This window comes from Vipera ursinii (genome assembly GCF_947247035.1).
Source record: "Vipera ursinii genome assembly, chromosome: 2".
In the NCBI taxonomy this organism is placed as follows: domain Eukaryota; kingdom Metazoa; phylum Chordata; class Lepidosauria; order Squamata; family Viperidae; genus Vipera; species Vipera ursinii.
In genome coordinates this window covers 58191720-58213267 of record NC_139513.1, presented here as the reverse complement: position 1 = coordinate 58213267, position 21548 = coordinate 58191720, and the positions used below count along the sequence as shown (strand labels likewise).

General features: G+C 39.3%; 1 protein-coding gene across 1 annotated transcript in view; it reads left to right on the top strand.

The window, feature by feature from the left end:
- The window catches only part of CACNA2D3 (calcium voltage-gated channel auxiliary subunit alpha2delta 3), a gene marked incomplete at its 5' end in the record, with an annotated part of 613685 nt that overhangs the window by 564521 nt on the left and 27616 nt on the right, over window positions 1-21548 (top strand). Inside the window, 4 exons of the mRNA XM_083353347.1 lie at window positions 1055-1125; window positions 17396-17471; window positions 18653-18705; window positions 20072-20127. Coding sequence (XP_083209473.1) covers window positions 1055-1125; window positions 17396-17471; window positions 18653-18705; window positions 20072-20127 — 256 coding nt within the window. The remainder of the gene's footprint in view (window positions 1-1054; window positions 1126-17395; window positions 17472-18652; window positions 18706-20071; window positions 20128-21548) is intronic.

Sequence of the window (21548 nt, the reverse complement as noted above, 5' to 3'; positions counted from 1 at the left end):
TGTCTACAGCTTGCACAGGTGATAATGATCAAAGTTCGGATGGCCGCTGATCTCTGATGCAGAAGCGACCAGCCTCTCCTTCTCTTCTGTCGGCACTCGTAGTCCCATGTCTCTCTTTGTTAAATCCCCCCTTCCTTTCTAGTTAAAACCTGACTTTAAAACCCCAGCAAGCTTTCCCTCTTCTCACTCTCATTCTTTCCTTCACTCGGGATATCCCCCTGCGAAAGAAAGCAATAAAACTCCGCTTTCTCTCTCTCTCTCTCTCTCTCTCTCTCTCTCTCTCTCTCTCTCTCTCTCTCTCTCTCTCTCTCTCTCTCTCTCTCTCTCTCTCTCCTTCCCTCTATTTCAGAGGAAAAGAATCACATAAAACCCCAAACTCCTCTTTGGCTTCACCTGGTCTCTCCCCAACAACAATAACCACTCCACCCACCCTTTCTCCTTCCCCTTTCTTTCCTTCCACCCGATCCACGCCTGCTACGCCCAAACTGGCAGCAGCTGTTCGAGCTTCCCACTTCCCTCTCTCTGGCCAGGCTCCCACAAAGCCTTTCAGCCAGCTCTGCTACACATGCAACATCCTTTTACCCATGTAGAAATGCTGGGATTATTTCTTTAAGGAATCAACAAAGGTTGTTCCTGTACAGCAAAATAACATGTGCTACAAATATGGGGGATTTGAATGTCAAGGGGAAAAGCCTAGCCAAATCTCTTTGGGATTGACCAGAAAACTCACAACTTAAGACTTTGTTTTCTTATCTCAAACTTATCTTTCTTAGTCAATTCCTTTTTAGCATAATAAATAGAGTATAAATAGCTTATTTCATAATATAAAGCTAAATGTTTATATGTGTGATTAAAATGCAGAGCATTAAATGGGTCATGTAGGAATTATTAAAGAAAACACTTTTTATTATTTGTTTAGAATTCTCTTTCTAATGGGACTTTGGGATTTCATTTTATGATGTTAAAAAATTCTGATCATTTTATAGGAATAAAATTGTAACCAGTGTTGATTTGCATTTATCTGAAACTTCTAAGCATTTTCTTTTGGCTTCAGACTGGAAACTTCTTTGGTGAGATTGAAGGTGCAGTGATGAACAAATTGCTAATAATGGACTCATTTAAAAGGTAAGGATGTACACACCTATTTTTTTCCACAAAAGTGAGCATATGTATATACATCTAACAAATGCAAAGATTGGTTTGTATATCTATCTTATGTATCTATCTTGAACTTTCTGTATTTCAATACTTCTGTGCAGGTAATATCACAAACAATCTGAGGACCCAGATTGTTGGGGGCAATTAAGCTGACTTTGTAATAATGCCGCTTGGGGTGTGTGTGAAAGCCCTAATAAGCAGGCATATACATAGAATGAAGGCTACTGCTAAGCTTGTAAGCTGCCCTGAGTCTTCGGAGAAGGGCGGGATATAAATGGAATTTTAAAAAAATGAAGTATATCTTTGTAGCAAAATACAGTCATCAGCTCTTATTCATAATTTCTTTAACATACGTATTCTCCAGAATGATAGCCAACCCGATATCCCTACCACATACAAATTAATAATCAAATTGCAATTTCAGTAAATCACTGTGGTTATTTCCATGAGCAGCATGGTGGCCTAGTGATAGAGCTCACACCTCATTGTGAGTTTGATCTCAGCTAGTGGCAGATATTTGTCTCTCTGGTTGCAAAAAGAAAATATCTGCTGTGAGCTTCACATAGACGTCAGGAAGGGCATCAGGCCAGTAAATGCTCAGCTCCATTCAATTTCCCCAATTCCATCCCAATGCAAGGGATTACAGGGTTGTTGAATGAAAGAAAAAGTGGTTCTTCCCATATTTATCCTCCTTGTTTCAGTGCTGGGGGAAGGATAGTCACATATTGAGAAGGCTTTTGTCTTTTATAGGAATGTAAGTGTGCATTAAAGTCTGCTGAAAGGCTAGGCCAATTCAAAAGAAACAAACTATTTGGCATTGTACAGTAGTGAAGGAACTCTGTCTGATTTCATTCCTCATCTTTTCTCTACTATAAAATTATTTTCCCTCCCCTCTCAATTTTATTCCAAAATATCTTCCAAGATGGATTAGGCTAGGAAATAATTTGTGTGCAAGACTATCCAATGATAGTTTAAGTGCTTCCAGAGCTCAAGCATCCTTTTTAAAGAAGTTCATTTTTAAACAAGTAACCAGAATCTCAACCATATTGAAGAAGAGCAACACTTACAGATTAGGCCTTGGGCGGGTAATTCACTATACAGAAAATGACTTGTTCTAATTTAATACTGCTTCTAATAGATTGTAATAAATCTCACAAGATTGAAACACTGCCTAATAGCTATATAGGTACATGAAAGTGAAGTAAATAAACTAAAGTGAAAGTCGAATGATGGCTGTAAGAAAAAGTAACTAACCTGTATGAAAAGATATTAGAAGTACTGTATAAATTAGTCTTCCAACAGAATTGAAGAGGGATGTAAAAAAGAGGATAAGTTTCCCACTATGACACTGGACAGTACACAGTTTAAGTCATGATGCTACAAACAATATAAAAACAGAATCAAAGGATTAAAAAGCAGATCTGGAAAAATAACACTAGTTCTAATAAACCACTCATCTTGTTATGGGCTCTGCCATTCACTCTAGCCCAAGGATTGGAGGAACTGGGTTTTAAGAACTTGTTTAAATAAGTGTTCTAATGATATTAGAGATACGTTGGATGGCAGCATAAATGTGCATGTACAATTGCAAGATACATTTATGTATAAAACAATATTGCAGACATGTCTTCCATAATGATAACCTACACAATTCATGCTATTTATGCTGATGCAAGGGGGCTTTGTGGGAATGGATGTGCTTAAAATGCAGATCCACCATCACTTAAGAAAACCACACCTGGTAGGAACCCAAAAAATTTGATCTACACTTGGAAAGGCTTTCGTGGGCAAAGAATGAGATTTCCAGAACAATGTGCTCTCCCCCACTGGATATTCTCTCTGCCAGTGGAGGAAATATCTAAAGCCAATCCAAATATCCTCCAATCAACAAACTGAGGGCAGAAGGAGGGGGGATGAGGATTATGAGCACTGATTTGTATTTACAAAATATTTCATGCTTCTTGTTAAATGTTCTATCTGACAGGAATAAAGGAAAGAGACTGATGCCCATTTTTATAATTCTGATAACTAATTTGGAATTGCTCATGGATTAAGCATTAATGTTTATAAAATTCCCAATATCAAAGTCAGCTGAGAACAGCTAAGCTCCATGTTGAAAACACCTTGTAAAAAAATGAGCTTCCCAGACACTTGGGACAGTGAGATGGATATAAATTTAATAAATAAAATAAAATAATTCATCTTTCTTTTCCTCTGCAAAACTGATAGTGGCTAGTATGAAAAAGAAAGTCAACCTTTGCTTTATTGTCCATGCAGATGTGGCAATATTTGAATCTAACTCAACTAAAGTTGAGTCATACCAAACTAAAGTGTAGAATTAGTCATATAGGAATTGTTCTAGAGATGTGCATCAGGGAAAAACAGGAAAGAAGGGAAGATATTGGGAAGACCAGAGAAGGGATGGAGTAATGGGTCATGCTATTCTGGAATATCAATAGCACTAGTGGTTGACAGGATGGAGAGATAGAGGGAGATAGATGGTAGTAGAAGTTAGGGATGTGGGCAAGCCAGAGAGATAGACTTTTTCTAGACTTTGTTTCTTACTGCTGAGGCTACTTTGACAACAAAGGGAAGGGGAGATCAAAGTCAGGTGGTTTGGTAGAATAGATCACACTGGGCTATGCTCATAACATAGTACTTATCAGCCTTTCCCCACCTGCCCCATAAAATTAGTCCAGGATCCATCCAGGATTGTTTTTAATCCTCAGCAAATCCAAAATGGTTTGGTAGAACTATTGATTCTGCCAAACTATAGGTACCAAATAGATTGTGTCAAGTAAATGTGCTCATTTTTCATAGTTGAACTGTTGACCCCAGAAAATTATGTTGGGAAGTAATTACAACATTCACTTGGCATTCATGGTACATGATTGTTGATTTATGTCACTGTTGACATATGGAATCCAGTATGTAAGCGAACATAATGGTACAACAGATTATTAAAAATTGGCCATATTTTTGCATTTTTTCCCCTTACAGAATCATAGCCTTGGAAGAGGCCTTTTTGACCGTTACATAGAACATTTTGCTCCACGCATGAATTCAAGCTAAAGACTCTATGATAGATTGTTGCCTATTTTCTGCCTGGATAAGTGCCTGCTTCCATTGTTATGCAGCTCTTATTGCTAGGATTCGTTTTTTAAAAAAAATCTTTTCAATCAGATTTTATAATAATTTACTTGAATTTTATATAGCTCAGCGTCCTAACCACTGAGCCACAGTGTCCCATATATATATATATATATATATATATATATATATATATATATATATATATATATATATATATATATATATATATATATATATATACATACATATATATATATATATATATATATATATATATATATATATATATATATACATATATATACTGATGAGAACATAAATAGTTCGAAATGATCATCTTAGCCTCCCAAATTCTTTATTAGCAATTTGAATAATTTGCATATATATATATATATATATATATATATATATATATATATATATATATATGATGCGGTGGCTCAGTGGGTTAGGATGCTGAGCTTGTCGATCAGAAGGTCAGCAGTTTGGCGGGTAGAATCCCAAGTGCCCCGTAACAGAGTGAGCGCCTGTTATTTGTCCCAGCTTCTGCCAACCTAGCAGTTCGAAAGCACGTAAAAATGCAAGTAGAAAAATAGGAACCACTATGGTGGGAAGGTAACAGCGTTCCGTGCGCCTTTGGCATCTAGTCATGCTGGCCACATGACCATGGAGATGTCCTCGGACAAGCGCTGGCTCTTCGGTTTTGAAACGGAGATAAGCACCGGCTCCTAGAGTCGGAAATGACTAGCACACATGTGCGGGGGAACCTTTACCTTTACCTTAGTATAATAGGTAGGCATTGGACTTTACATAAAAATATGAATTACCATGCTTCATCAGACCAATATCTATTAGTTCTTTCTGAATTAATGTTTTCTTGAATTTTGCTAAAATACAGTATTCAACAATGTAACCATTGTCCATGCTGGCTAGGCTGCTTGTGGCTGAAATTTAAACTGTTTGGAGAGCCAGATGTCTACTCACTATTTAGAGTGATAAACTCATCATCCCTTTAATAATTGTAGGATTGATGTTAAATTATAAAGCAAAAACAAATTTGATTCCTTCTAAAATATTTCCCTTTTATCTACAGTCTCTTGAATGTTTTTTTAAATTATTTTGACACCTTCATCTGTCTATATGGTTTATATAAAAGCATCATGTTCTCACTTTACGTATGTATCTGTGTGCGTGTGTGTATGTGTGAGAGAGTGAGAGAGACAGAGATTTTCCCCTATACTGGAATCAAAGAATAAGTGGTGGATGTATCAAGAGGGCCTTTGCACAACTCCATCTGGTGCTCCAGTTGAGCCCCTTCATGGATTGGAAGGCCTTCAGATTGTCACTCATGTCCTAGTCACAGACTTGTGCACTGCAACAACAATGTGCTGTTCTTGGAGCTGCTCTAGAAAGCCACTCAAAGCTGAGATCTTTGCTTCATGAGTGACATTGGTTGCCAGTTTGCTTTGGGATGTAATTCAAGATGTTGGTCATCACCTACAGAGCACTAATAAGACTAGGTTATTGCTTGTCTGTCATATTTTCTGCATGGCTAGAAATTCTAGAAGAATTAATGCACTCTTGGTTCCTTTGATTAAACATGGGTCTATTAGGACTCAGGAACGATGCCTTTTCTATCCCTGGACCTGCCTTCTAGAATGAGATCACCACTTAACTCTTATAAAAGTAATCCCAAACAAATTTCATAACCAACAATATTTACATCCCTGAATCATCTCTTAGGTTCCCTTTCAGAAAGTTAAATCCAACTCAGTGCTAACTAGACCAAGTGTTGTAGTTTTTTTGGGCTTCCCAGATTTGAAGATATTTCATGCCTGACTTTGGATGGGAGGGGGCATTTCACCATTCAAGGGTGCAATGCAACTTGGAGATCCTACAAGACTCACAGCTCATGCAAAATGATGGGTGTCAGCTATGACCCTTAAGGCCTTTACACAACTTCATCTGGGACTAATTCTGGCTGCACAAGACCAAGCCTTAAGAACAAATGCATACGAAGCCAGAATTGAGATGCCAGCAACAGACAGCAAACATTGTCTCTGCAAGGAAGCTGAAGAAACAGGGGACTCGCTAGTTAGTTGCTGCAGAAAGATCAAACAGAATAATTACAGACAATGGCATGCAAAGTAACTACAATGGTGCACTGCAAGAAATACCATTTGCCTGAAAGCAAGAACTGGTGAGACCACAAGATAGTCAAAGTAATAGAAAATGAAGAAACTAAAGTGCTCTGGGACTTTAGAATTCAAACAAACAAGCAACGTGCCATACAACACCCCAGACTTAACAATTTTTTATAAGAAAGACAAAAAAGTTGATAGTGGATGTGGCAGTGCCTGGAGACAACAGAATAAAAAAGATGGAATTGAATAAAAACACAAAATGAAAGACCTGCAAATAGAAGTAGAATGACTGCACCTAAAGAAAGCAAAGATAGTGCCAATATTAATAAGCAACTTAGATGAAGTCCCAAAATATCTAGAGCACCATTTGAACACCATCAGCACTGATAAAATCACCATCAGACAATTGCAAAAGGTAGCATTACTCAGAACAACTTACATCCTGCAACTACACTTTTAATGCCATCAGACACAATATTTACCTATCCCAGGTCCTTGGGAAGAACTCAATAGGTGGATAAAAATGCCGAATCCAATAAAAAACATCTGGCTGACTGTGCAACCAGCCATAATAGTAGTATGCTCAAAGCAGTGAAGTATTCCTAAAATATAAGGCAATTAGAAATTTTAAATAAGAAATAAATATATTTGATTGATTGCAGGGCATTTTCAAAATTTAGTTACAGCTAGTTCTGACAATAATAGATCGGCAGCCCTTCAAAAGGAAATGAGTTAATGAAGTGGTTTTTTAAACTGCATCGTTTCATGAAAGATTTTTAAAAAGTGGCACACAGACTACCCAGCCGAGAACAAAATCCTTTTTTTCTCCCCTTCTAAGGACAGATCAGGGAACAGGTGCATTCAGGCATCTCAGGATACAGAATACAAGAATATTCATCACAGGTAGACAGGAATGAAAAAAGTTAATGACAAAAAAAACACCACCCCAGCTTGTCAATGCATCAGTCTCAAGACTCATTTATAATGATATCCAGTTTTAAATTCTCCGTTTTGTCCCCCATCTGGACAGTGCTTGAAACCACTTTATTTGTGGTAGGCAGATCTTGCTCCCCTCTCCTCATTTTTTTTTTTATAATGGAGTAATCTAATTTCGGACGACAGAGAATGAGGTGGCTGGATGGAGTCACTGAAGCAGTAGGTGTGAGCTTAAATGGACTCCAGAAGATGGTAGAGGACAGGAAGGCCTGGAGGAACGTTGTCCATGGGGTTGCAATGGGTCGGACACGACTTTGCAACTAACAACAACAATCTAATTTCAGGCTGTTTTCTTCTGATCTTTTGAGACCAGGCTTCTTCCTGGGGCTGAGGCTGGGTCTCCATTCCTGATCATGCTGGCCTCCCGTCATGAGATGTCCTCCTCCAAGGAATCAAAGAGGAACACTTATTGAATTTCTTGGAGCAAGTGTGCAACCTCACAGCCAGGTTCCAGCATGATGTGTCTCAAGAAACCCAGGAGAAAAATGGAACAGTCCTTTTGCATGACCCAGTCTGATTGCTATAATAATAGATGGATTCCTTTCAAACTTAACAATTTTAATTTAGTACATTGATGAAAACTTTAGTGAAGTCAAAATATTAACAATAGTTGTTGACATTAAGAGAATAACTAGTGTTAATACTGTCTCATGTAAAATAAACATTATTACTGCATTCTAATAGTTAAGCATGCAGTGGGCAAATAAAAGGAATTTGTGCTAAAACAACATGCAGAAGCTATGTAGATATTCTCTCTCTCTCTCTCTCTCTCTCTCTCTCTCTCTCTCTCTCTCTCTCTCTCTCTCTCTCTCTCTCTCTCTCTCATTGAATCATTTCTTAAAAGTGTATTTGAGGTAGTCGATGGAAGCCAAATGTCTGCCTATTTATTTAAACAAAATTCTCTTTCTATGTATTCTCTTTCATGTAGTAATTTTCCAGGAGCAGAACATTTTTAGAAACCTGTATGAAGGAAGTACCATTGTGTGCTTCCAGAAATCATAAACTAAGAATGGATAACAATCAGAGTGTATTCTCCTGCATTGCCTATGTTCTACCAGTCTCACCCCCCCACACCCCAGATTGTGCCAGTGAAATCTGGCAGCAAAATGATAGCATTTCAGTGACATATTTTAATAGTATTCAAATATGTATTCAAAATTAAGGCTGGAAATTGCTAAGCACATTGATTTGTGCTTTAGATTTTAAGCCGCCCTGAGTCTTCGGAGAAAAGGGCGGGATATAAATGGGATTTTTAAAAAATGGAGACAAACAGCTCCCATTCTTACTCTTAAATCCATATCCCAAATCCTCCAAAGAAGGAGGTCTTTTGAGCCAATTTCAGATCATTTTCAGTGGTTTGGAAAAGTTTAAGGATGGCAGCAGAAAGCCTCTGGGAGCCAAGCAGGTCCCTTTTCTGTCTTTAACCCTTTACCCATCAAAAATCACAAAAAGCTGTCTGAAATCAGCCCAGAAAATGGAGGGTTAAGGGTAGGGATTAGAACAATTTGTATCACAGAGAACTCCTATTTCCATTCTTCCCTCCAAGTTCAACCCTATAAAACATATAAACTCTCGGGGGGGGGGGATTGACCCACCCCTTTTGGAAAGTTAGGAAGCTGGTGAGAAAAACTAAGAGAATATCTACACATGAAGGTGTCCAATATTGGCCAAAGTTTATGTTTATAAACTCCATGTTAGCACTGCCAGATTGGATTATGAAAAATACTAAACATATACCATCCAACAATAAAGTTGATGCGTTACTGATTGTCTTCCATTCAAATAAGTCTTTTGCATTTAAAGACTTTAGCTACCTAACTGGGCATTTAACGGGACATAAAATAGCAATAGCACTTAGACTTATATATTGCTTCATGGTGCTTTACAGCCCTCTCTAAGTGGTTTACAGATTCGGCATATTTGCCCCCAACAATCTGGGTCCTCATTTTACCAACCTTGGAAGGATGGAAGGCTGAGTCAACTTTGAGCTGATGAAAATCAAACTGCTGGCAATTGGTAGTCAGCAGAATTAGCCTGCAATACTGCATTCCACTACACCACCATGGCTCCAACAAATTATCTAAATATATAACAAACATTGCTTTACAAATATTGTTGTAACTTGTTGAGTTGCTAATAGAAGGGGAACTTATCAAATTTGCATATGACACCAAGCTGGCAGTAATAGCCAACACTCCAGAAGATACAGAAGCATTTCAACACACTGGAACTCTATCTTACAAAATGAAATTCAATGGTGAGAAAAGCACAGATATAGAATAGGTGGTGTTATGTATGCAGACACCTGCATAGCAACAGCCACCAGGGGGCATTGGCCTGAACGGTTTTGACGGGAAACCTAGTTTCGGCGGGAAACCTAGGGCCAACCCCATTGGCTGTCCGCTTACCTGGCTAGGTATTTAAGGAGGCCAGGTAACCCTCATTCCTCAGTACGCTACCCCCTTCCACTAAAGAGTTGAACACGTACTCCAGCTGGCGTCTCTTCCTTGCGTCGGACCCACTACACAATAGTGGCGACGAAGGTGGGATTGCTGCTGACAAGGAGCTGAGGTCACTGGGGGAATGCTCCACGAGCTGAAGGGAAAGGCATTTTCCTTCTTCCCCCCCCCCACAACTGCCAGCTGACCGGACCACGCCGGTCAGCGCATCCGCGACTTGAGACCCGAACCAACACCACGATGGCAAGAGCCGGACAACCCTGTGAATTCGACACCTGCCACCCCGAGACATGGGCCCGTTACCTGGCTCACGCCGAACTGTACATGCGGTTCAATCAGATCTCGGAGGACGGCACGAAGGCGGCAGCCCTGTTCTGCATCGGGGGACCAGCACTCCTGGAGATTGCCGCGAACCTGTTCACCCCGGACGCCATCAACACCGTCGCGTACCGGGACCTCGTGGCCAAGCTCAATGCCAACTTCCGGCCCTGGCACTCCAAAGTGGCCGCGAGGTCGCAGTTTGAAAAAAGGGACCAGTGCCCCGACGAGTCCAGTGCTGAATTCCTCGCTGCCCTACGAGAAGCCGTCATCGCCTGCAGGTTTTCGAACTTGGAGGAGCGGCTACGGGACCGGCTGATTTGCGGCCTATGAGACAGGTGGCTGCAAGAGTGCCTGTTCGAGAGAGAGGAGATTTCGCTCCAGGAAGCCGAGGATGCCATCCTGGCCCACGAAGTGGCCTGTGGGGCCATCCAAGCAGTCCAGGAGACCCGGACCGGCAGCCAGGCAGCCAGCATCCACCAGCAGGTTGCCACAGCCGAGGATGACCAGAGCATCGACCTCCTCCAGCGAAAATCGACCCCCGACCAGCGAGTCAGACGCCCAGACAAGCCCAGGCCTCCCAGCAATGCCGCCAACCCTCAGAAGTGTGCAGGGTGTGGTGGGAACCATGTGCACAGCCTCTGTAAGTTCTGGTCGGCCACGTGTCAGGCCTGCAAGAAAACAGGCCACATAGCCGCGGTCTGTCATAGCCGCCGCCCCCGAGAGGAGATCCATGAGCTGCAGCCGGAGGAATCGCCATTTGAAGGTACTGGGGCCCTGACCAAAAATGCGAATTGGCTATGTTGAGAGCCGGCTGGCCATTAATCACACGGGTAGCCCCTGGCTACTCAAGCCTAAAATTAGATTAACAATCCACTTGCAAGGCATCCCTTGCAGCATGGAGCTTGACTCCGGAACAGCGGTCTCGATCATTTCGGACGAGACCCTTAACTACATAAATAGCCGGAGCAAGCAGCGGATTAAATTACGGCCTACAAATTTAACCCTGACAGATTTTCAGAATTCGCCGGTCAAGGTAAAGGGGGAGGCTACCATCTCGGTGGGGTTTAAGGGTCGCGAAGAGCACCTGGAGGTTGTAGTGGCAGAGGGCCAGAGAGCCAGCCTGATCGCCCTAGACTGGTTCGAGGCCCTGGGAATCACAGTCTCCGGGATCCACCGGATCCAGGGGGACTCCGTCGAGGCCGTCTGCAAGGAGTTCGCAGACGTCTTCAACGGGATAATAATAATAATAATAATAATAATAATAATAATAATAATAATAATAATGATGATGATGATGATGATGATGATGATGATGATGCAGTTGGGAGGGACCTTGGAGGTCATCTAGTCCAACCCCCTGCTCAGGTAGGTAACCCTATACCATTTCAGACAAATGGCTGTCCAGTCTCTTCTTAAAAACTTCCAGAGTTGGAGCATTCACAGCCTCCGAAGGCAGGTATATAAGTCTAAGTGCTATTACTATTGCAGCTGCCAAAACATCTAACATAATGCTAGGCTGCATTAACAGAGGGATAGAATCAAGATCACGTGAAGTATTAGTACCATTTTATGAAGCCTTAGTAATACCACACTTGGAATACTGCATCCAGTTTTGGTCCCCACAACATAAAAAAAGATATTTAGACTCTAGAAGTGCAGATAAGAGCAGCAAAGATGATTAGGGCACTGGAGGCTAAAATATGTGAAGAACAGTTGCAGGAATTGGATATGTCTATTCTAGTGAAAAGAGGGACCTGGGGGATGGATATTATAGCAGTGTTCCAATATTTGAATGGTTGCCCCAAAGAAGGGGAGTCACTATTTTCTAAAGCACCAGAAGCAAGACAATGTTTGGAAATTACCCAAGGAGAAAAGCAATCTAGAACTAAGGAAACATTTCCTGACAGTAAGAACAATTAATCAGTGGAACAACTTGCACCCAGAAGTTTTGGGTATCACTAATTCAAAATAATGAACATACTGAACATCAGGCTACCCCGTGGGCTGGACTTGTTATGCCGAAACCGCACCCACCCCTTTGCTGGCAATGAGGAAAAGTTGTGATGCGTCGCGCGACGTCACATGACGTTACGAGTTTGACATGACTGCTGTACATAATTCTTCTTCCTCCTCCTATTTTCTGCACCATCACCTTGTGAGGTGGAATGGGCTGAGAGAGAGTTATTGGCCCAAAGTCACCAAGCTGGCTTATTTCTCTTTCTATTGATTGTTGTGAGCTGCCTGGAGTCATTATCTATGTGGCCATATAGGTCTTGTAAATAAAATAAAATAAAAAATGTTTCTCAGTTTAACTAATTTTTCAATTATCCAGGAAACTGAAATATAAAAAGTGCATTTTATAAACTACTGTATCTAAGCTGTTCAGTTTGTACGTTATAGCTTTAAAAGTTGGGTACCTAATCATGACACAAAGATGAATGGCAACATCTTTTTTTTCTACCATAATTCTACGATATTGCCTTCATCTTCTCCCATGTATGAGACAATTCTTAGGTCTTGTAATGTTAAAACAGAATCTTGCTCCTTATGTCAACCCTGTTGAAGGACAATCTCAAGGTGGGTAAAATCAAACCTGAATAATGCATACCTGTACATGAGATGCATCAAATTTAATCCTTCTGTATTATAATTCTCATAAAAGCATGTGAGCCAATGAAATAGTAAGCTGTTGTAGAAAATAATGTGAACAATTTGGCTTATTCAAGGCAATTGAACTAAATATGTAGTTCTATTTAAAAGATTATGGCTTACAGCAACACGATTCTATCAAGCCAATTTATTTCTGCATTAAGTTCACTTCATCTGATGTAGGCAAGCAAAACCCAATGCAACTCAATGCATTTAAATTACACATTCAGCTTGTTAATGTTCAGATTTTTTGGCTTAAACATTATAGCTAATTTGCATAGAATAAATATAATGTCCTGACTGAACTGTTTTTGGCAAAGAGCAACTATGAGATTTTGAAAGCCAGATCATTTTCATGGATGGCAAAGACACAAAACAGGCATGATCAACAAAATGTTGGGGATGGGGATGATCAGATGATGCTGGATTCTCCCTAGCTTCAGTTACATAAAATAGCTTGGAAAAGATGGTACCAAAAGGCAGCCTAACTCAGTTGTGCTATGCATTAGCTAGTTTGAATTTCTAAGCCTAAATCTACTGAACGTTTTTCATTGTGCCGGGGTACATTTGTCTGTGATGTACCCACTTTGATTGATACAACACCATCTTGCTGAGAAAATGTTAGTAAGGTGGAGAAACTCTTCATTTATGTGGAGATGTTTCTTCAATCACTGTGGCAAAAAGATTCTTGGATAAGAAATTAAGAAAAAGCAACCCGTAGAGAAGCAGCATTTCTCTGTGCTAAATGCTTTGGGACTAAATTCATAAATTGCTGAAAGAAGTTTGACAGCAGTTGGGTTTTCTTTATGGATAAAGATATAAAGATTATACATATACATACATACATACGTATATACATACATATATATATATATATATATATATATATATATATATGTGTGTGTGTGTGTGTGTGTGTGTGTGTGTGTGTGTGTGTAGATCTAGAGTCTCGGGTTTCTTCCCGCGTTCCTTTCATCTTCAGAAAGTTGTGGCGACGTTTCGACGAAATCCCATCCGTCATCATCAGGCCGGAGTGTTCCTCCTGCTGCTTCCAGGAGCAATGCGTGGTCTGGCTGTTTCTTTCCTTCCAACTGCCGGTGGGGCTGTGTTCTGACTGGGAGGAGGCGTGGCTGCTTTCTGATTGGGTGGGGGTGTCCTCCGACTGGGTGGAGGCGTGCCACGCCTCCACTCAATCAGAAGACAACCACGCCTCCACCCAGTCGGAGGACACCCCCACCCAATCAGAAAGCAGCCACGCCTCCTCCCAGTCAGAACACAGCCCCACCGGCAGTTGGAAGGAAAGGAACAGCCAGACCACGCATTGCTCCTGGAAGCAGCAGGAGGAACACTCCGGCCTGATGATGACGGATGGGATTTCGTCGAAACGTCGCCACAACTTTCTGAAGATGAAAGGAACGCGGGAAGAAACCCGAGACTCTAGATCTACACATACAGACACCCACGAGAATCTACGAAAACATATATATATGTTTGGCGGGTCGAATCCCGAGTGCCGCGTAACAGAGTGAGCGCCTGTTACTCGTCCCAGCTTCTGCCAACCTAGCAGTTCGAAAGCACGTAAAAAATGCAAGTAGAAAAATAGGGACCACTCCAGTGGGAAGGTAACAGCGTTCCGTGTGCCTTTGGCATCTAGTCATGCCGGCCACATGACCACGGAGACGTCCTTGGACAAGCGGTGGCTCTTCGGCTTTGAAACGGAGATGAGCACCGGCCCCTAGAGTCGGAAACGACTAGCACGCATGTGCGGGGGAACCTTTACCTTTATATATATATATATATATATATATATATATATATATATATATATATATATATATATATATATATATATGTCAAATGCTTGTTAACTATTTTTAGATTACCTTGCTAGGCCCCAAACATGGGACAAATATTTATTTCCTGTGTCAGCCTAACCTGAAGGCCGTCGACAGGCAGTAGTCACACCGGTGACAGCTCATATTTGTGTAAATTTTAAATTGCTAACAAAGACTTAAGGGAGACTGATATGCATTTCAAACTTATTAGTTTTCATGATGAAAACTAATAAGTTTGAAATGCATATCAGTCTCCCTTAATTCTTTGTTAGCAATTTAAAATTTACACACACACACACACACACACACACACATATATATATATATATATATATATATATATATGGATCTTTGGTTATTCGGGTTTTTCCCCGCGTAGAACTAAAGGTGTAGGGGCTTTACACCTTTAGTTCTACGTGGGGAAAAACCCGAATAACCAAAGATCCACATACGAACACCCGCGAAAACCTCAGAAAACATAGGGTGTCTGGCTCGAGGTCAGTCACCACCTCATTCTGATTATCAAGGATGTTAAGCTCATTCTTGTATAGTTCTTCTGTGTATTTTTTCCACCTCTTCTTAATCTCTTCTGCCTCTGTTAGGTCCCTGCCATTTTGGTCCTTTATCATGCCCATTTTTGCATTAAACGTTCCCTTCATCTCTCCAATTTTCTTGAAAAGATCTCTGGTCCTCCCTATTCTATTGTTTTCTTCTATTTCTTTGCACTGTTCATTTAAGAAGGCATTCTTATCTCTTCTAGCTATTCTCTGGAATTCTGCATTCAATTGGGCGTATCTTCCTTTTTCTCTCTTGCCTTTTGCTTCCCTCCTTTCCTCAGCTATTTGCAAAGCTTCCTCAGATAGCCATTTTGCTTTCTTGCATTTCTTTTTCTTTGGGATGGTTTTAGTTGCTACCTCTCGTACAATGTTGCTAACCTCTGTCCATAGTTCTTCAGGCACTCTGTCTATCAGATCTAATTCCTTAAATCTATTTGTCACCTCTACTGTATATTCAACCGGGATATGATTTAATTCATACCTGAGTGGCCTAGTGCTTTTCCCTACTTACTTCACTTTAAGCCTAAACTTTGCAATGAGAAGCTCATGGTCTGAGCCACAGTCAGCTCCTGGTCTTGTTTTTACTGACTGTATAGAGCTTCTCCATCTTTGGCTGCAGAGCACATAGTCAATCTGATTTCTGTGTTGACCGTCTGGTGATGTTCATGTGTAGAGCCGTCTCTTGGGTTGTTGGAAAAGAGTGTTTGCTATGACTATCGTATTCTCTTGACAAAATCCTATCAGCCTGTGCCCTGCTTCATTTTGTACTCCAAGGCCAAACTTGCCTGTTATTCCAGTTATCTTTTGGCTTCCTACTTTAGTATTCCAATCCCCCATGATGATAAGAACATCATTTTTTGGTGTTAGTTCTATAAGGTGCTGTAGGGCTTCATAGAACCGGTCAATTTCATCCTCTTCAGCACTGGTGGTTGGGGCATAGACTTGAACTACTGTGATATTGAATGGTTTGCCTTGGATTCAAACTGAGATCATTCTGTCATTTTGAGGGTTGTATCCCAGTATTTCTTTTCCTACTCTTTTATTGACTATGAAGGCTACTCCATTTCTTCTGAGGGATTCTTGCCCGCAGTGGTATACCTGATGGTCATCTGAATTAAATTCGCCCATTCCTGTCCATTTTAGTTCACTGATACCTAAGATGTCGATGTTCAGTCTTGTCATCTCTTGTTTGACCACGTCCAGCTTTCCTTGATTCATGGATCTTACATTCCAGGTTCCTATGGAGAAAAAATCTTTACAGCATCGGACTTTCCTTTCACCACCAGACACATCCACAGCTGAGCGTCCTTTCGGCTTTGGCCCAGTCGCTTCATTCTTTCTGGCGCTACTAGGACTAGCCCTCTGCTCTTCCCCAGTAGAATATTGGATGCCTTCCGACCTGAGGGGCTCATCTTCCAGCGTCATATCATTTTGCCTTTTGGTACTGTCCATAGGGTTTTCATGGCAAAGATACTGGAGTGGGTTGCCATTTCCTTCTCCAGTGGATCACGTTTTGTCAGAACTCTCTGCTATGACCTTTCTATCTTGGGTGGCCCTGCACAGCATAGCTCATAGCTTCATTGAATTACGCAAGCCCCTTCGCCACGACAAGGCAGTAATCCATGAAGGGGAACTTGCTAAATATAATCATTCAATTCACTGAAAATTACATTATTTTCTTTTACAACTATGCATCTCATTTGTTTCTTCACTTTTACACAAATATATATATAGAGAGAATGCATGTGGAGTGTGACAGACTATTTTGAAGCATCAGATAGCACAAAATATATTTTTTTAATTCTAGAAATAGTCAAATAACACCATTAGACATTCTAACATGTGTTATTTAAATTATAAGTGCAATCCTATTTTAGTACTTCATTGTTACTGTTTTTAGAGTTGCTAAAGGAGCAGAAACCAATATTTTCATTTTTAAATGCATATTTCTGTTTTGTGAATCAGTTTAATGTTCACATTTTCCTGACAGCTTTATTCAGTCCTTAAACTTACACATTTTTTATTTACATTTTATTTTTTTAATCTATACTTCTATAATCCAACCACTCCCTTTAAAAATGCTATTGCTATTTTTACCTTGTGAGCAAATCTTGTTGTATTTCACATTATTTTTCAATTTATTTTTTCCTTCTAGTCAAGCAGTTTTCTATTCTTCTCTATAGAATTAATCTGTATGACTACCAAGCCATGTGTAGAACAACCAAAGAGAGTAGTGATAGCGCCCATACCTTATTGGATGTAAGTATTCTTCTACTGCTTATTATTACATTATCATTTATTTCTAATCTTATATATACTTATCAAAGTATCAGTGACCTTTATTCCTAGATCAGTGTTTGTGGTGTTTAACAAAACATTATGGTAATTGTTTAAACCAGGGGTCTTCAAACTTGGCCCTTTTATGACTCATGGACTTCAACTCCCAGAATTCCTGAGCCAGAGTGCCTGGCTGAGGAATTCTGGGAGTTGAAGTCCATGAGTCATAAAAGGGCCGAGTTTGAATACCCTTGGTTTAAACTATTGATTTGAGAAATAATGACAAAAGCTTTCATGAGCTTGAACCAGTGTCTCCCCTCTATAATCCACATTTTAATCACTACACTATTTTGATCTACAGTTTTTTAAGTTTATGAATTAAATAAAACAGTTGCTTTAACTTTCAAACATACTTTGTGATAAGAAACATGATTGATATAAAATGAAAAGTCACTACTATGAATAGTAAGATGCACAAAGATAAATTCATGGAGGGAGGGAGGGAGGGAGGGAGGGAGGAAGGAAGGAAGGAAGGAAGGAAGGAAGGAAGGAAGGAAGGAAGGAAGGAAGGAAGGAAGGAAGGAAGGAAGGAAGGCTGTATTTATGTAATTTTAGCCCGATGTCATTCTTGCAATTTTCTGAGAAACATTTGATTGGCTACTGTTATATATGCTGTTGGTCCAATTCAGCAAATTTGTTCAAGCATTCATTGGTAAGCGCTTCTTAAATTTTCTAGCAGACAAGTGAATTTACAATATATGTTATATCTCATATAAAACAATATGGTTTATATCTCATGTATAGAATTTTTTGAAACTTTCCAACCATTCTTTAGGTGATTGTCATATATGTCTTCATTTATTGTTATTTTGGACATTATGATTTTTGGGTGACATTAAGATGCTGTAAGTGAATGATGGGGCAATAGTTATAGAATAAATGAGTTTGGGAAGTGATACAAGTCATAGAACGTCAAGCAACATGTTATTTTCAATTCTCTTTTGGCCAATAATTATATCACATAAACATAATATTTGTGCTAAAATCATAGCATTTTATTCATTTGTAGAAATTTTAATGTATTTAAAACCATGATATACATCTGTCAATATATAAATATTATACATTCTGGCTTTTTGATTAAGTAATTTGTTTGTCTTCAGCCTTACAAAGCTTTCTTTGCTGCAGTAAAATGGATTGTGACTGAACTTGTCTTGTAAGTAAAACTTGTTCTGATTTGAAGATCGTACTTTTCCATCTTTCATTCTTCTTGTTGTACCAGTTGAGTAATTTATGTACACTTTCAAATCCTTAGTGTATAATTTTAGCGATTTAAAAAGTACTTAAAGCCTTATGGATTTCACAGTAATCATTTCCAAAATATAAACTAATAATGCAATTCAATGCATGCCTACTCAAATGTAGAATCCTATTATTTTCAGTGGAGCTAACTCCTGGGTAATTCAAATATAGGATTGCAGCCTAAATTTATTACTGTGCTTGCACTTAGATGTAATATAAATATTTGGCTGATTCCAGTTCTGCTTGGGTGGGCTACTAATGTGTGTATTTTCTCAGAGGATCTTCTGTTGTTCTCTAATTTCTTAAGTGATTGCAGCCCCATGATTGGCATATTTGAAGTTCACGCAAGATCTAGTGGTTGTTTTCCACATGATATAGAACTCCTGTCAATTCATAATAGTTTTAAAGTAAAAATGGATTATACACTTGAGTGGTAATTTCTTTTGCATAACTGAACTCCACCAGTAAAGCATAAAGGAGCTTTAACATTTTTGTTAAGATCTATTTAGTGGCAAGTAGGAATGGCAGCAGACATTGAACAATCTGTAATTGATCAGGTTTATTACTTTACAAATATTCACAATGTAGTTTTAAATGAGATTTCTCATAGTGGATGGAAAAGAATGTGTATGTGTATGATTTATTGCAAACTAAATCTACAAAATTTAAAATAAAATTAAACCTTGATGATGACTGTACAAAACAATATGGGTATTAGAAGGTAAAGTTCAGAAAATGTATTGCTTCTAGGTTGCTTGTTCATGATAACTGTTTTTCCTTTCAATGTGAACATTTAAAAGCTATTGCCATTGACTTTAGACTTCACATAAGCATGAGTTAAAGCTGACAAATTTTCATGGGAATGTTGTATTTTTGTATGAGAAAGTTTTGTCATTTGCTGACAAAATGAGGAATAATATTTCACAGTTTATGAACCTGTTGAATGTATGCATCATGGATAAATTTTAATCCCACAATCAATGTGTTCTCTATACTGGAGAAATAGCTACTGCAACTTGTCATGCACTAGAAAGGGCAATAAGGTATTTTTTAAATAAAATTCTTGGCTACAGAACAGTCCAGCAGAGATACCAATTTCAACAGAATTTGAAATTGTAAAATGAATTCAGCTGGGAGAAAATGTACAACTATAGCAGAATATATCTCATCATGAGCTTAGCTTGATGTCTGTTTTTGAACATGCTGGGAAAAAATTATTACTGACAGTTAATGGTATGAACATGCCACATATAATCAAATGATATATTTTTGTGGCTTAGGTTTCTGGTGGAATTTAATCTATGCAATTGGTGGCATTCGGATCTTATGGCAAAGGGTAAGAATAATTTATATTAACAGCTATATTAACATCTGGGTTATTTGCTTTTATAAGAAGTCAATATTCCACAAAACTTGATGTACATAGGAACCCCCAGTTTTCCTAAAGGTACGCACAAAAGAGAAAATTATTTTCTTTTGAGTTTGGAATAGAACAGTGTAACAACAGTTTTTGATCCTAGAAAGTTTTTCTAACACTATCTCAGTGAAGTGAACATTACTGCATTGTGTTTACTTTTTTCAAACACTGGGATGGCAGTAAACCAATTAAAGTTTCCTGGAGATGATACGAAGCTTCTGACATTGCTGGAAAAGCATGGGAGAGACAGTCACTACAGTAGTCTTGCAAGAATCAGTCCCAGTGCGAAAGTCTTTATTTCCACCCAGAGTTCTGCAGCTCCTGTGTAAGTCCTATTCACCCAATAAAGAAATAATCTAGGCAGAAGTGAAAGAGAAAAATGAATTCCTACTCCTTAGTGGCAGGCTTGCCCAATACAAGCAGCAAATTAAGTACATCCATTGGTTTTTGTGGTTTAGATTTCTGGTGGAATTTAATGTATGCAATTGATGACATTCATAAGTAAATGGCTAATATAGCTTTGGGTAGAGCAATTTTTTATGGCACACTCTACTGAAAAGGAAATCATCTTGATGGCTTTTCAAAGAGCTACCCAAGGCAATGCAAGGCACACTGCATCATCCTGCTCATTGCCCAGAGCCACTTGGTTGTGATGGGCAATTATAGGAAATAAATATTTTTTTAAAAAAAATCTTATGTATCCACTGTAATATTCTTGCATGATTTACCAGTCTTAAGGAGAAGGAAAGGAAGCATTCCTCAGAACCAGCTGAAATTTTGCTCCCCTAGTGCCTGGATTTGAATCAATTGCAGTATAAACATGTATGCGGAGCCAATTTGGTCAGTTGTGGTTAAGGCACCAGGTGAAAAATTGGGAACTGTGAGTTCTAGTTCCATCCTAGACACAACATGGGTGACCTTGCACCAGTCTTTCTCTCTTTCAACCCTAGGAAGCCGGCAATGGCTAACCACTTCTGAGATCTTGCCAGGAAAACTTCAGAGTAGTCACCAGGAATCAACACTGTCTCAAAGGCACCCCTGCACCTTTATAATGACTTTTGCAAATGACGTATTTTACACTCTCTCACACTGTCCATTGAAATGGTTTGCTAACCACAACTCTTTGTTTTAGAAGAATTAGAAATAAATACGTGTTGTAGCTATATTATTAACTTGCAGTCTTCTTTCCCTAAGGACAAAGGTTTGCCATTACCTCAGTGGATAACGATACTGCCCTTTTAGAATTTACTTTTTACACTGGAAGCTGAGCATATAATTACATACGTCATCTGCTCCCTTTTGTTAATTACTAGGAGGCTGCAAAGTACCCCCTCATCCTG